This window comes from Schistocerca piceifrons, chromosome 11, assembly GCF_021461385.2.
Source record: "Schistocerca piceifrons isolate TAMUIC-IGC-003096 chromosome 11, iqSchPice1.1, whole genome shotgun sequence".
Lineage (NCBI taxonomy): Eukaryota > Metazoa > Arthropoda > Insecta > Orthoptera > Acrididae > Schistocerca > Schistocerca piceifrons.
The window spans coordinates 4,047,952-4,064,923 of NC_060148.1; the positions used below are offsets into that span (position 1 = coordinate 4,047,952).

The following is a 16,972-nucleotide window of genomic DNA, read 5'->3' on the forward strand; positions in this document are numbered from 1 at the left end:
ATCGTCCACAAAGAGGGAGCCCGAGACATCAGGAAGGAGACAATCCATAATTGGATTAATGGCGATGGCAAACAGTACAACACTCAGCACGGAGCCCTGGGGTACCCCGTTTTCTTGGGAGAAAGTACGGGATAGAGTAGTGTTCACCCGCACCCTAAATGTGCGCTCTGCCATAAATTCGCGAAGAAAAAGGGGCAGCCGGCCTCGAAAGCCCCAAGAGAACAGTGTGCGGAGGATGCCTGTCCTCCAACAGGTATCGTATGCTCTCTCCAGATCAAAAAATATTGCTACCGTTTGGCGTTTCCGGAGGAAATTGTTCATGATATAAGTGGAGAGAGCAACAAGATGGTCAACGGCAGAACGATGTTGTCGGAATCCGCATTGGGCTGGTGTTAAAAGACTGCGGGATTCCAGCCACCAAGCTAAACGGTAATTCACCATACGCTCCAAAACCTTACAGACACTACTCGTGAGAGAAATGGGGCGATAGCTAGAGGGGAGATGTTTGTCCTTTCCAGGTTTCGGAACGGGAACGACAATAGCTTCCCGCCATCGCCTGGGAAAGGTACTGTCGGTCCAAATTCGATTATAAAGGCGAAGGAGGCAACGCAGGCTATGGGTTGATAAATGCAGCAACATTTGGACATGGATACCATCCGGTCCTGGGGCGGAGGAGCGAGAAGAAGAGAGTGCATGTTGGAGTTCGCGCATGGAGAAAACAGTATTGTAGCTTTCGCGATTTCGAGAGGAGAAAGCAAGAGGTTGCACTTCCGCTGCACGTTTCTTCGGGAGAAACGCTGGCGGGTAATTTGAAGAGCTCGAAATCTCAGCAAAGTGCTGACCCAATGAGTTAGAAATTGCGACGGGGTCCACTAAGGTATCATGCGCGACAGTGAGCCCAGAGACCGGGGAGAAACTAGGCGCGCCTGAGAACCGTCGAAGCCGACTCCAAACTTCCGAGGAGGGAGTGAAGGTGTTAAATGAGCTAATAAAGAATTGCCAGCTTGCCTTCTTGCTATCGCGGATGACGCGACGGCATCGCGCACGGAGCTGCTTATATCGGATACAGTTGGCTAAAGTAGGATGGTGACGGAAAATGCGAAGAGCACGTCGCCGCTCACGTATTGCGTCACGGCATGCCTCGTTCCACCAAGGAACTGGGGGGCGCCGGGGCAATTCGGAGGTGCGTGGTATTGAACGTTCCGCAGCTGTGAGAATAACGTCGGTAAAATGTGTGACCTCATCGTCGACGCTGGGAAAGCGACGGTCATCGAATGTCGCTAGAGACGAAAAAAGTGTCCAATCGGCTTGGGCAAACTTCCAGCGTCGCGAGCGCGTATATGGCAGTTGAGGCTGCAGTCGAAGGACACATGGAAAGTGGTCACTCGAGTGTGTATCATCAAGGGCGAACCATTCGAAGCGCCAAGCTAGCGGAACAGTACCGACCGCAAGGTCCAAATGAGATAAATTTGCCGTGGAGGCAGACAAAAATGTGGGGACCCCAGTGTTGAGGCAGACTAGATCCGCTTGGTGGAAGACGTCTAGCAATAGTGAGCCACATGGACAAGGATGTGGAGATCCCCAAAGCGGGTGGTGGGCATTGAAGTCCCCAACCAGCAAATAAGGGGGTGGAAGCTGATCAAGAAGATGAAGGAGATCAGCTCGTGCCAGTGGTGTAGACGATGGAATGTATACCGTACATAGAGAGAACGTGTATCCAGAAAGGGAAAGACGGACGGCGACAGCTTGGAAGGAACTGTTTAAGGGGATTGGGTGATAATGGAGAGTATCATGGAGCAGAATCATGAGTCCTCCATGGGCTGGAGTGCCTTCAACAGAGGGGAGGTCATATCGGACGGACTGAAAATGAGGGAGAACAAAGCGGTCATGGGGACGCAGCTTTGTTTCCTGAAGACAGAAGATGACCGGCGAGTAGGATCGTAAGAGGATCGACAATTCATCCCGATTGGTGCGAATGCCGCGGATATTCCAGTGGATAATGGACATAGGGTGAACAGAAAATGGAGAAACGTGACCAAGGGTGCTGTCAACTCAACGACTGCTCAGAGCTTGCGACCGACAGCATGGAATGGCATTCAGTCGAAGGCAGAAGATCCTGATCCATAGGTTGGTCAGGAACAGCTCCTGCCACCAGCGATCGGCCAGTTGACCGGCCACCAGCAGTGCGCCTCGGCGACACGGAAGATGGCCGAGGGCGATTTCCGCCAGATGGTGCTGTAGTTGGGACACGCCTTGGCGGAGAAGGAGAGGAACTGTGTTTCTTCGTAGCCTTCTTGGAGGTATGATGTTTAGATGAAGGAGGAACCGATGGTTGTGAAGTTGCAGTACGTAAAAACTCTTCACGAGAATGCTCTTTTTTCGAAGACTTGGCGTCTGACTTTTGGGCTCGAGATTTAGCAGAACCCGACGAAGGGTGAGCCATAGAGTGGGCAGGCGAAAGTGGTGAGGTTGAACGGGCGATCTTTGCGCTGGCCGATCTGACGACCGTGGTACTAAATGTGAGGTCGCAAGTCTGCGTGGCCGCCTCCTTTGTTGGCCGAGGAGAAGCAAGGACAGTGCTGTATTTTCCTTTCTGAGGCACGGTGGGCTGTCGACTGGCGAGTAACTTTCGAGCAGCAAAGGTCGACACCTTTTCCTTCACTCTTATTTCCTGGATGAGCTTTTCATCCTTAAAAACGGGGCAATCTCGAGAGGAAGCAGCGTGGTCACACATACAGTTGATGCAGTGAGGGGATGGAGGTGGACAAGCACCCTCATGGGCATCCTTGCCACACGTAACACATTTGGCCGGATTGGAACAGGACTGGCTGGTGTGATTGAACCGCTGACATCGATAGCAACGTGTAGGGTTTGGGACATAAGGGCGAACGGAAATTATCTCATAGCCTGCTTTGATTTTTGATGGGAGTTGAACTTTGTCAAATGTCAAGAAGACAGTGCGGGTTGGAATGATGTTCGAGTCAACCCTTTTCATAACCCGATGAACAGCGGTGACGCCCTGGTCAGACAGGTAGTGCTGAATTTCTTCGTCAGACAATCCATCGAGGGAGCGTGTATAAACGACTCCACGCGAGGAATTTAAGGTACGGTGCGGTTCCACCCGGACAGGGAAGGTGTGGAGCAGAGAAGTACGCAGCAATTTTTGAGCCTGGAGGGCACTGTGTGTTTCTAACAACAGGGTACCATTCCGTAATCTGGAACAAGACTTTACAGGACCCACAATTGCGTCGACACCTTTCTGAATAATGAAAGGGTTGACCGTGGAAAAGTCGTGACCTTCGTCAGACCGAGAAACAACAAGGAACTGTGGCAACGATGGAAGAACCGTCTGTGGCTGAGACTCAGTGAACTTACGTTTGTGAGCAGACATAGTGGAAGGTGAGGAAACCATTGCGGAAGAATCCCCCATGATTACCGGCGTCTCCGATGGCGCGCTCCTCCCTTGTGGGGGCCCTCACCGAGGGCACACTCCCGCCTTAGGTGATTGTTCACACCTCAGGTCACACCTCCCGACAAACGGACGGAGGGACCAATCGGCACTTTCGGAAGGTATCAGCTCGGGTAATCACCCCTCCCTGGGCCTGGCCTTTACCAGGGGGTACGTACGTGTCCTACCTGTCTACCTGGGGCGGGGAATTACGCGTTACCCCGTCACCGGCTACGCATGGAAGTGCGTGGGTCGGCCTTCAGACACGCACAGGGAGGAAGAAAGGGAAAGGGAAAGGAAAGAAGAGGGGGTCTCAAACGCCGCAGCGGAGAAAAGGGTAAAGAGAAGAGGTAAGGAAAAGAGAAGGACAAAGGAAGGAAGAAGACATACAAGCAAGGAAGAAGAAGAATGCGGTACATTTACAAGCGTCCGTCTCCGGACGTAGGCGCAAACCATACTCCCAGAGGGGGAGAAAGTGAAGGAAAGAGCCAGAGGTGAGGGGGGGGGGGTGAAGACAGGGGATGGGGAAGGATGCGGAAAGGGAAGGTATGCAGCCCGGAAAGGAAGGAAGGCCACATTAGCTCGGGGCCCCGTGCTCGCTACGCACGTATCCACAAAAGAGTTGTGGATCCCCTGGGGGGAGCCATGGAAGGGAAGGCCGAAGGGGCAAGAGAAGCAGCACTTGAGGAATCAGTACACCGCAGAGAGACGGCCGCAGAAGAACGGCCAGAGTTTTGGACCCGTATGCGTTTCATCCGCATAGCGTCCGCCCTGATACCACCCACTCCGATCAGGGGCTCTCCTCACGGGCGCCACCCAGCCATAGCGAGGACGGTCATTGCCGGGAGTTCCGATGCTCTGGAATGACGAGCATCCACTCCAAGGCATGCATGAGGGGGTCACAGCTCACGTATCAGAAGTGTGATCCCTGTGTGTTCAGGGGGCTCAACCAAAAGGGTACATAGCGACCCCACCACACGGGCTGGCTACCGTGCTGGCTATGCACCCTAGCATCAGACGACGACGTGAAAGAAAAGGTGGAATGTACTAGGAGGGCGCACGTCAGAGACACTAGGTAAGGTGCTCTTCCCCAAATGGCTCACACTACGGAAGAGAAATTTTGTAATGGAGGTCAAACCCCAGAGGGAGACCAAGGAATGCCAAAAGGAGGAGATGATTACACAACAAAGCCGGATTGTAAAACCAACAGAACCAGGAGGATAGCGGGGGCCAACATAAGCAAGGACACCGAGAGAGGGAGAGGAGAGGGCGACGGGAAAGGAGTAAGGAGGGGAAGGGGAAGGAAATGCAGCCCTGGAGAGAAAGAAGGCCGCAATAGCTCGGGGCCCCGTGCTCGCCACGCACGTATCCACAAAAGAGTTGTGGACCCCCTGCGGGGGGGGGGGGGGGGGGGGGGGGGGGGGTGCTACTCATTTTCAACTGTTTGCGCCGGCTGTATGCTACCATCAGAACATGAATTTCTATAAGAGCGTCAGGTAACTCTAAATAGCAAGGCAACTTCATTAACTCTATTGAACGTAACCCCAGTTTATCAGTTACTATTTTCAACTTACTAAAACGGTTTTTGCCCCTACATTTTGTACAAGTTAACTGCATGCATGTACTCTTCAGTCATTTATGTACCATTTAGATTGCGGATTCTTTGAGGCATTCCGAAGTAAGTGTCTCGCATGTAGTATATGTCGATATGCATTCTGGCACCCGGCCGTTGGTGACTGTATGTATACAGTAGGCTTGCAACACATAACTCAGATATTTTGTGAGATGGAAGTGTCCGTAAAAGTAGTGAAGATGGGAACAGCACTTCATCCAGAAATGTCATCCAACCTTGCTATGTGACTCAGCATTTATTGTGTCAAAGTGAAAACTTCATATGCCTCTTCACTTCTGGTGCCACAGTATCTTTATTTCTCAGATAAGTTACCATATTTTCATAGCTATCTTTTGACCTATTAAGTGAAACAACCTGTAACTCATAGCAGTAAGACTGAGCAGTGATTTTAATAATCGCCAGCAGTAGGAATGTAAAGATTACTCGATTCAATTAATCTTCCCCACCTCTTTGTTTATTGCTGTTTGGATATTTCAGACTACATATAATTTATAGAAATGCTATTTTTCCATCTGCTAGTACTGCTGCCGCTCCGAGTTATAGAATGATAGCTATCAGAATTTCATGTGTGCATTTATTGACATGGAGATACTAGGTAATTAATTTTTTGTCTACATCACCCAGAACACCGAACAGGCTACTATGTCTAAATCGTACCGAATGGGGAGGAGCAGTCGATGGAACACTGGAATCTTATTCAGAAGACAACGGTTCAGAGCCACGTCCAGCCATCCTGATTTATCATTCCCCTAAATCACTTCAGCAAAATGCTGGGATAGTTCCTTTCAAAATGCATGGCCTTATTTCCTTCACCATCTTTTGCTAATCTGAGCTTTTAGTCCATCAATAGAGACTCCATTGTTGACTTCTGGGCGAATCAGACTGAACAGTGGAAAAGCTATTGTCACCACAAACCACGTGGAACTGGGAGGATATGCTACACCCTGGTCTTCGACATCAACAAAATAGAACAAGACTGAAGTCGGCTATTTTAGTGCAGTGCAATTACTTGATGCTACCCTGAAACAAAACGATAAAGGTGTTGTTGTCGGCAGTTTCATAAAATATCTGACAACATTTTTTGAAAGCACTTAAAAGGCACAGAGTAAGAACACTGTAACACATCAATAAATTTGGTGTATTTTACATGTGCGCATGCTATTTAAAGAAATATTAATTTCTATCCTGGAAAGAAACTAAATCCTCATTACTTCCTGAGAGAACTGAATGTGTACGTTTTCACGACACTTGACTGTGTTCGAAATGACTACTGTCAGCGACTGTAATTGTGTAGCTCTGTACTCGCTTCCCCACGAACCACGGACCTTGCCGTCAGTGGGGAGACTTGCGTGCCTCAGCGATACAGATGGCCGTACCGTAGGTGCAACAACAACGGAGGGGTATCTGTTGAGAGGCCAGACAAACGTGTGGTTCCTGAAGAGGGGCAGCAGCCTTTTCAGTAGCTGCAGGGGCAACAGTCTGGATGATTGACTGAACCAGCCTTGTGACATCAAGCTAAACGGCCTTGCTGTGCTTGTACTGCAAACAGCTGAAAGCAAAGGGTAACTACAGCTGTAAGTTTTCCTGAGGGCATGCAGCTTTACTGTATGGTTAAATAATGATGGTGTCCTCTTGGTTAAAATATTATAGATGCAAAATATTTCCTCATTTGGATCTCCGGACAGGGACTACTCAGGAAGGTGTCAGTATCAGGAGAAACAAAACTGGGGTTCTACATTTCGGATCGTTGAATGTCAGATCCCTGAATTGGGCAGGTACGTTAGAAAATCTGAAAAGGGAAATGGATGGGTTGAAGTTACATATAGTGGAAATTAGTGAAGTTCGGTGGCACAAGAAACAGGTCTTCTGGTGATGTGAATACAGGGTTATAAATACAAAATCAAATAGGGGTAATGCAGCAGTAGGTTTAATAATGAATAAAAAAATTGGAACGTGGATAAGCTACTACAAACAGTATAGTGAAGGTCTACCACAGTAGTACAAGTTTATATGCCAACTAGCTCTGCAGATGAAGCGATTGAAGAAATCTAGGACAAGAGGAAAGAAATTACTCAGAGAGTTAAGGGAGACCAAAATTTTATAGTCCATGGGGACTGGAATATGGTAGAAAGCAAAGGAAGCGAAGGAAATGTAGTAGGTGAATATGGATTGTGGCTAAGAAATGAAAGAGGAAGCCACCTGGTAGAATTTTGTACAGAGCATTACTTAGTCATTGCTAACATTTGGTTTAATCATGGAAGAAGGCTGTACATGTTGAAGAGAGTTGGTGACACTGGAAGGTTTCAGATTGATTATGTAACGGTAAGACAGATTTGGGAACCAGGATTTAAATTGTACGACATTTCCAGGGGCAGATGTGGACTCTGACCACAATTTAATGGTTATGAACTATAGGTTAAAACTACAAAAACTGCAAAAGGTAGGAATTTAAGGAAGTGGGACCTGGATAAACTGAAAGAACCAGACGTTGTAGAGACTTTGAGAGACAGCATTAGAGAACAATTGACAAGAACACAAGAAAGGAATACAGTAGATGAAGAATGGGTGGCTCTGAGAGATGAAATAGCGTAGCAAGCAGAGAATCAAGTAGGTTGAAATATGAGGGCTCGTAGAAATCTTGGGGTAACACAAGAAATATTGAATTTAACTGATGAAAGGAGAAAATATAAAAATTCAACAAATGAAGCAGGCAAAAAGGAACACAAACATTTCAAAAATGAGATCAACAGTGCAACACTGCTAAGCAAGAATGGCTAGAGGACAACTGTAAGGCCGCAGAAGCATAAATCAATGGTGATAAGATGGATGTCACCTACGGGAAAATTAAAGAGGCTTTTGGAGAAAACAGAACCACTTGTATGAATGTCAAGAGCTCAGATGGAAAATTAGTTCTAAGCAAAGAAGGGGAAGATGGAAGGAGTATAGAGGGTCTGTACAAGGGCGATGTACTTTAGGGCAGTATTATGGAAATGGAAAAGGGCATAGATGAAGATGAGAAGGCAGATACGATACTGTGTGAAGAGGTCGACATAGCACTGAAAGACAAGTCCAAACATGGTCCCGGGAGTAGACAAAATTCCATTACAACTACTGACGGCCTTGGGAGAGCCAGCCATGACAAAACTCTTTCACCTCGTGGGCAAGATTTATGACACACCCGAAATACCCTCAGACATCAAGGAGAAAATAATAATTCCAATTCCAAAGAAAGCAGGTGCTCACAGGTGTGAAAATATCAAACTATCAGTTTAATAAGACACTGTTGCAAAACAGACGTAGGGAAAAACTGAAGAAGATGACCTCAGAGAAAATCAGTTTTGATTCTGTAGAAATGTAGGAACATGCAAGCCATTGCCGATCCTATGACTTATCTTAGAAGCTAGGTCAAGAAAAAGCAAACCTACGTTTATAGCAACTGTAGACTCAGAGGAAGCTTTTGACAATGTTGACTGGAACATGTTCCTTCATATTCTGAAGGTGGCAGGCATAAGATACAGGAAGCATAAGGCTATTTACAAATTTTACTTAAACAGGATGGCAGTTACAAGAGTCAAGGGGCACAAATGGGAAGCAGTGATTGGGAAGCAAGTGTGACAGTGTTGTAGCCGATCTTCAATGTAATTCAATCTGTACATTGTGAAAGCAGTAAAGGAAACAAAAGAAAAATTTAGAGAAGACATTAAAATACAGTGAAAAGAAATAAAAAACTTGAGGTTTGCCGATGACATTGCAATTTTGGCAAAGACTCAAAGAACTTGTAAGAACAGTTGAAGGGAATGGACTGTGTCTTGAAACGAGGATATGAGATGAACATCAACAAAAGCACAATGAGGAAAATGGAATGTAGCGGAATTAAATCAGGTGATGCTGAGGTAATTAGATTAGATGACACACTTAAAGGAGTAGACGAGTTTTGCTGTTTGGGCAGCAGAATAATGATGATCAAAGTAGAGAGGATATAAAATCAGAACATGATAATTCTGTGTACACCATATCTCACAGTCTTTGGACTGACCAGATTTTTTGTGAGATGGTAGTACAGAAGTGGTGGTGGTGGCAGCGGCGGTATCATCAACCGCAGTTGATACCAAAACCCCAACATCTACAGCTAAAACTACAAAAATTGGAATCAATCATTTCCCTCACGTCAACCACAACTATTGATACCAAAAAACCAATGCCTACAACTACAAAAACTAAAACCAAAACCAAAAGCGCAATACCTCAAAAATCTAAGTATCAAACATCTCTACATAAATTAAAACACATTCAACACACTACGAATACACAAAACATCACAACTCGTAAAGAGCAGACAAAAAAATAAAAAAATTACTTACAACATGCACGCACACACACATCATGTCCATACCTAATAACAAAAGCCACACAATAACTTAAACATCTTACCGCACCACAAACAGCAAACCAAAAACGTCAAACGAAAACGCCAAACACACAAACAAAAAAAATTAATTGATAACACACTGAAAAATCTTCGAAACCTTACATTGTGAACTACAAACACTGCCAACGACTTCACACACCTTCCACCACACCCACCGCCAAACGCAAGACGACACCGACACAAACACAACCGACACAAACACAACCGACACAAACACAACCGACACAAACACAACCGACACAAACACAACCGACACAAACACAACCGACACAAACACAACCGACACAAACACAACCGACACAAACACAACCGACACAAACACAACCGACACAAACACAACCGACACAAACACAACCGACACAAACACAACCGACACAAACACAACCGACACAAACACAACCGACACAAACACCGCGCCGTAATGACTCTGCACACAGCCACACCCTTATGCCAGGGATCAAACCAGGTGCCGATGCTTCCACTTAGCCTCGAAAGCACGATGTGTGATAATTAAATTGCTAAAATTTTACATAAGTAATAAATTGGTTTGGGGATCCAGAGATGGAGGATGAAAGGAGTGACAGAAGAAGAGTGGAATTTTGGTTATGCCAGAGCTAAACGTTTGTCAGGTTACCATCTGTTGCATGTTATAACCAACTAGGTTGTGATGGGGGCCAAACTGTTCTGTCATTTTAACTGGATCTAATGAGTGAAATACTCATTTAGAAATATCAATGAAACACACAAATTACTCAATTCGTGGTAAATATTAGGTGGTATATGAGAGAGAGAGAGAGACAGACAGAGAGAGAGAGAGAGAGAGAGAGAGAGAGAGAGAGAGAGAGAGAGAGAGAGAGACAGAGAGAGAGAGAGAGAGAGAGAGAGAGACAGAGAGAGAGAGAGAGAGAGAGAGAGAGAGAATATAACGAAGATGACGGATGTCGTCGTATATGTTGTTAATTGGGATAGAGTTAGTCTGTTTTGGCTCTGAGCACTATGGGACTTAACATCTATGGTCATCAGTCCCCTAGAACTTAGAACTACTTAAACCTAACTAACCTAAGGACATGACACACACATCCATGCCCGAGGCAGGATTCGAACCTGCGACTGTAGTGGTCACGCGGTTGTAGACTGAAGCGCCTAGAACCGCACGGCCACACCGACCGGCTCAGTCTGTTTTCTTCGGTATTTCTGGGTCTGCAGTGTTTGAAGGGTGCCCGATTTTCTGCCCAATATTGTGGTGTGTGGTGAATTATATGTTTATGTCTTTTCCTATTAAGACATTGGCAGTCTGACATGGTGCTGCATGGGAGATCTTATTTTATGTTTGTTTTTTTGTGCTGTGATTCTTTTGCAATCATTTGAGTTTTTCAGGGGCTCTACTACACCGGTGATTTATTATTTCAATTTCTTTTTTACATATATCTTCAGAGTGTTGTTGTTGGATTGCTGTTCCTGCTGACAACATACCAGAATGCTGCGATTTTCAGGCTGTGGGATGACGAAAGGAGTTGTGGGTGTTGTAGATTTACAATAAATTTCAGTCTGATTTCTATTATTCATTATTCTAATGGTCAGGTCTAGTAAGTTTACAATGTCACCTACTTGGATCTCAGCTGTGAAATTTATACTTTCGTGGGAGGTGCTGAATAATTAGGTAACTCATTGCCAGCTTATTGTGACGTATATGACACAGAAAGGAGCCTGCGACCACTTGAGGCATTACGTTTTAGTTATTTTATTTTGCACATTTGGATTTATGTTCAGGTTTTAGTCAGTGACCTCCACACGGACAAGTTCTAAGTAGTGATTTGTTTCTTCACATGGAGTTACTCAAGTTACCCTAGAATCCTAACACAAGACACACCTCATATTAATACAAATAAATCCAACTGATGACTGAAATATTTGTCTGGACTATAGCGTGATGTGGAAGTGAAACGGACAATAAGCAGCATAGACAAGAGGAGAATAGTAGCTGTTTAAATGTAGTGCTGCAGAAGAATGCTGAAGATTAGACGGGTAGACACTCACCAATGAGGAGGTATTTGCATTTGAACAAAATCCCACACATACAATATTGTTTTCTATTACCAGCTTGATGTTCATGAAGATCTGCCAACTCTGACCAGCAACATGTCTCATTCCAGTTCAATAGTGTGGCGGATCCCAAAACTATTCGCTACAAATGAAATAAAAACAATGAGGGATAGATGTGGCACTTCTACACTATAACAATTAGTTTATCACTTGCAGACCCACAAATAGAATTCTCCCGTGAAAATTATGGAGGAGGTCATAATCGATAAAGAGGTATATAATTTTGGTGGAGAAAAATTTATGGCACCACCTGTCTAAAAGTACAATCAGGGTAACAGGAAATATCATGAGGCATAAGGTAACAGTTAATTGGATAACGGAGGGGAGTGTTGGCAGTAAAAATTTTGTAGAGAGACAAAGCCTCAAATGCAGTAGGTATGTTGATACGTATGTTGGTTGCAGCAGTTATTCAGACATGAAGAGGCTTGTACATGAGAGACTAGATCGGAGATACGTACGAAACCAGCCTCGAGGGTCACAACCACAACAACATCCGTGCAGCAGTTATGACGCTACGAAAAGCAGTCAGACTGATCACAGGCAAGAAAAGCTGCAAGCTGGCTGACCCTCTTGGAATTCTAACCATGTGTTTGTTCTTGCCCAGTTTGTGTCTTATTTTCCTTTTCTGATCATGAGTCAGGAGTCCAACTGCAGCCTTTGGGGCCACTAAATTCACATACATCTACTATGCCTCAAAAAACTTCAACAGCTGTTACATTCCTTCAAATAACAAAGCTTATACAGAAGTCACAAATGCACAAAGCCACTGAGAGAGGATCAGAGAGTCTAGAATGATTTTTGGACTTGGTTAACTTAAGTAGTTGTAACAAGTTACAGCAGAGTACGGAAGCCGATGTGGAAGAAATAGAAGCAGTAACAGCGCACTCTAATGTGGAGGTTTTGCAGTGGCACAGCCAGCCGTGAGTAAACGCAGCTGTCAGCCGTGTCATCGGGGTGCTGAGTGAACTGCTGTCGACTGGAACAATGTCTCGTGTGTGACGTTACTGTCGCTCCAATTGGCAGAAGTGGATACACTAATCACAGCCTGCATCTGAATAGGGTGACGCGTAGAGAGTGAAAATAGACGAGCATTGGGTCGACAGAAGCGTCCGATCCCACGCGTCGGTTTTGACCCGTGACATAACATAAGGGTGTTGTCGTGTGTGACGTCATGGAGTTTGGTTTGTGACTGTGGCATGTTTGTAGATGTCGTCGTGTTGTGGTTTGCTGTGCTCTCTGGTGGTATGTTCAGGGTTTTCGTTTGTGTAGTGTAATGGGCTCAATTCGCTTTTGCTCATTATCCAGAATTGTTCGAGTGTTGGCTGTGTTTGTAGTGGAATTCGTTTCAGTGAGTTAACGATTTTATGTGAAGGTTAATTTAGTGTTGTTCGCTGTATGTCGTGTGGTAATTTTAGTAAAAGTAATTGGTTGTTGTTTTTGTTCAGGAATGGATATGAGGGATAAAATTAACAGTGCGCAGGTCAATGGAAGTGTTCGATCCTAATGTGTGGCTGTGTATGTTGGTATTGGTATCGGGAGAGGTTTTTGAGCTATATAGGCCAAGGGAAGTGTTCGATCCTAATTTATGGGATCGGGAGCTGCTGTTGAGCTATATAGGTCAAGGGAAGTGTCCGATTCCAGATGATTTTGCGTTTAGTGGTATTTGGGGAGTTTTGTGATGTCTGCTTTTTTCGTCGTTTTGTGTGGTTTCGTATGGAGGTGGATCTCTAAATTTGTTTATATTTAGTTTGCCCCCACACAAAAACACCCCATTTCCCGCGCTTGTCCCGTTAGTGTCATTAGGCTTTTTGTGGAAAGTGTGTGTGTTTGTTTTTCGATGTATTTTCGTCCTCATAATGTGTACGCAACGACTTTATATGCGCCATATTGGAATCGTGGTTTATGGTCGTTTCCGCCATATTTGTGACGTCATGGGTCAAAGTAGACGGGTGGGATCGGACGCTTCCGTATTTCTCGAGCATCTTACAGGAAGCGTAATGCAACACATCTTTTGGTTAGAATCGGATTAGACAGACAGACAGCTTTGATAGGAAGTAGAACTGCAGTGCACCATAAAATATGGAACAGTTTGCACCTAAGTTAAACGTTTGTTCTGTCAAAACATTAGGATGCTCCATGGAGAGGTAGATGAGCTTTTTTATGTCTAGGTATGTGAAATTCTGATGTGTGATGCTTTGTGCCTCTCTCAACACCATGAAATCACAGTGGTGGAGAAGTTAAATGTAATGGATTACATTCATCATGTATGTGTACAGTTAACTTCAAAGGAGGAGGAGTTGCAATAGAAAAGCAAAAATATAGAAAGAAACAATTTTTGTGTAGACTGGAATGTAAAAGCATCTGCTTGTTAGTTATTACTGCAGAATAAAACACATAATTATAACACTCTTCAGGGGTCTACAAGACTTCCCGTGATTTTGGAGAAATGTAGATGCATTACTGAGCTATCTGTCAAATAAGCTGAATCACAGTTGGTAGTTTGTGAGGATCTGAATGCACATTTCTTAGAAGATAGTGAGAGGTAAAAAGTACTAGAATCAAAGAAGTCCACGGTATTTCCAGAAATATGCATATCGTGATGAATTAATAATGCAGACATCTTTTACATATTTCCGCACATTAACGTATTATGGAAATATCGCAACCTAAATTTAATAGCAAACAGGTGAACTATTCATGCATCAATTATCTACTGAATGTGCTCCGTGTTAATGGTTTTAAGTTTTACAAGCATTTCTGGAGCTATTAATGATCCACCATCACTCAAATGGCTCTGAGCACTATGGGACTTAACTTCTGTGGTCATCAGTCCCCTAGAGCTTAGAACTACTTAAACCTAACTAACCTAAGGACTTCACACACATCCATGCCCGAGGCAGGATTCGAACCTGCGACCGTAGCCGTCACGCGGTTCCAGACTGAAGCGCCTTTAACCGCACGGCCACACCGGCCGGCCCACCATCACTCATTTTCATGGTTATCTGTATGGGGCTGGGTGAAAATATTTTATACCTTTTCTCACTTAAAAATTACAGTACAATCAAAACTGATTTTTGTTTAAATAGTTTTTCCCCCCACAGCTTATGGCAGGTAAATCAGTTCACGTCTGTTGTTAGAATATCAGGCTTGTGACCCAGAATGTTTAACATCCTGTAAATGAAACCATAAATCATAAGTGTTCCTATAGTATTTGAGGCAGTTGCCATTCAGCAGCAAAAGATAATTTAACAAGGTGTGTCGGTTACTTAAGTTATAAAACTAATTTTTCTATTTTACATGTTTCCTAGGGGCATATTTCAAAAACATCTTCCTCTCTGCAACGGCCTTGCGTACCTATAGCGGTTCACATGGACAAAAAGAGGTTGGGGGGCAGCACTGGTTTAAGTATCACAAATCCATCTGTTCCGCAGTTTTAAATGGCTCTGGAATAATGTGATTTGATTTATCGGTGAAATTATAACTGGCTGATCTCACTACGTATGCTGTGTATTAAAGGTGCAAAAAATTCGTAACTATCTGTTACAATTATATTTAAAAATGAAAAAGACGTTCATCTGCAAAACACGAGTGTAGAAATATTACTGATAATGACAACACACACGTTCGAGTAATACACAATAATACCTTCTCATCTGTGGCATTCCTCTTACAGAATTGCTTGAAAGCAATTTAATTTTTAATTTAAAAACTTAGCATTTCCTCTTTAGTAACATTCATTCCTTGGTACGTAATTTCAGTTAGGTTTAATGTATCGCAATATTTTACATGCTGAAGCTGTAGTTGCACTTGAGATCGTTTACTGCAGTAACATCTTACACAAACAGTTGTAAAATAACGAGAAATTAAGAAATCAATTATGATATCCTCATTCCCTTTGCTTTCGTTTTGCGTTTGTCTTGTTTCGTTTACATTCGTCACGTCCCGTGTCGATAAATTAAACACAAGTGGGGGGGGGGCGGGGGAATTAGAAAATCATGCTTCAGGATTTGCACACCACTAATTGCAACGTGACTGTCTTGGGGCACAGTTATGACATTTTTCTGTTTCCAACAACTGTACACTTGTGCAAGCACCAATACTGCACGTCTGAATTTAACCTCAACAATCTACTACTAGTTACGTCAAGAACTTCAATAAGTTAAACTACTGCAGGTCTCTGCTATGTGATATACTCGTTGCGGAATCCTAAATTTTCTAATCCACGTTAATGCGTGAAAATTGCACTTACTTTACACAACGCAGTTGCTTTTGTATTCTGCCAGTTTGCTCTGCAGATGTTCATCAGCCGTATTATTCTTCTTGCTGCATCCATCTCTTCTTCTCTTCGTAAGTACAACTAAAAGCACAGCATTGCTGGTTTATTCAAGACGAAAATACCCAATATTTCCTATTTTAAACGAACATGTCACGAATTACAGTCAACTGTAACCTGCGCTGATGTAAACACGGCCATCCATACTTTTGCACTGAAAAGGCAGCGACTCGAACTGCCATCTGTCTGCGGCAGTTGGTACTGCGGCCAGCAACTCCTGCCCTCTCGCGCCTCTCCGGTGCACGACGTGCAGCCGGCCAATTGTTTTTTCCGCCATTATATCTCGTGCCGTCTTCTCCAGTCTTAGTCGCGCAACGTACCAAATTCGGAAGATTAACTTATCATAAGACCAATTAAAGGATGTTCATTCTTAGAACTGTTTCCCAAATCAATTACACATCAAAATGTGATTAAGATTCAAATAGAGCAACTCTACAGTTATGCACAAGCAAACAAACAAATAAAACTCATTTAACCTAAGGATGAGTTTTGTTCATTTGTGGGAATTCTTTAATGATTATCGACTGGATGGGCAAGGACTGACATAATTAGGAGAGTGAAAATAACCTGGCCTACTCGGCAGTGTTTCCAACACAAAGCGAGTATGCTGAGCCTCCGATTTGAGCGAAAATGGAAGCACTACGATTTCCAAATGTGTGTGAAATCTTATGGGACTTAACTGCTAAGGTCATCAGTCCCTAAGTTTCCACCCTACTTAACCTAAATTATCCTAAGGACAAACACACACACCCATACCCGAGTCGGGACTCGAACCTCCGCCGGGACCAGCCGCACAGTCCGTGAGTGCAGCGCCTTAGACTGTACGATTACGTTATGTAACTGCAGAGAACAATAGGAATAATGCAGATGAGCAAACTCAATTCCAATATGCAAGATCTATCTCGCGTTCCCGATATACTACAGACCATGGCACAATTCAGCTTCTGACAAGTGTCATGATCAACATATAGTGTGATTTCATCAACCACACCTTTCAAAAATTAAATGGTAGAAACCTCCGCCGGG

At 44.2% G+C, this 16,972-nt stretch overlaps 1 protein-coding gene across 1 annotated transcript in view; it reads right to left on the minus strand.

The window, feature by feature from the left end:
* The window catches only part of LOC124719996 (peroxynitrite isomerase THAP4-like), a 30,955-nt gene extending 14,838 nt beyond the window's left edge, over positions 1-16,117 (minus strand). The window contains exon 1 of the mRNA XM_047245224.1: positions 15,863-16,117. Within this exon, the coding sequence (XP_047101180.1) occupies positions 15,863-15,946 (84 nt within the window). The 5' untranslated portion in view covers positions 15,947-16,117. The remainder of the gene's footprint in view (positions 1-15,862) is intronic.
* Between the last annotated feature and the right edge of the window lie 855 nt (positions 16,118-16,972).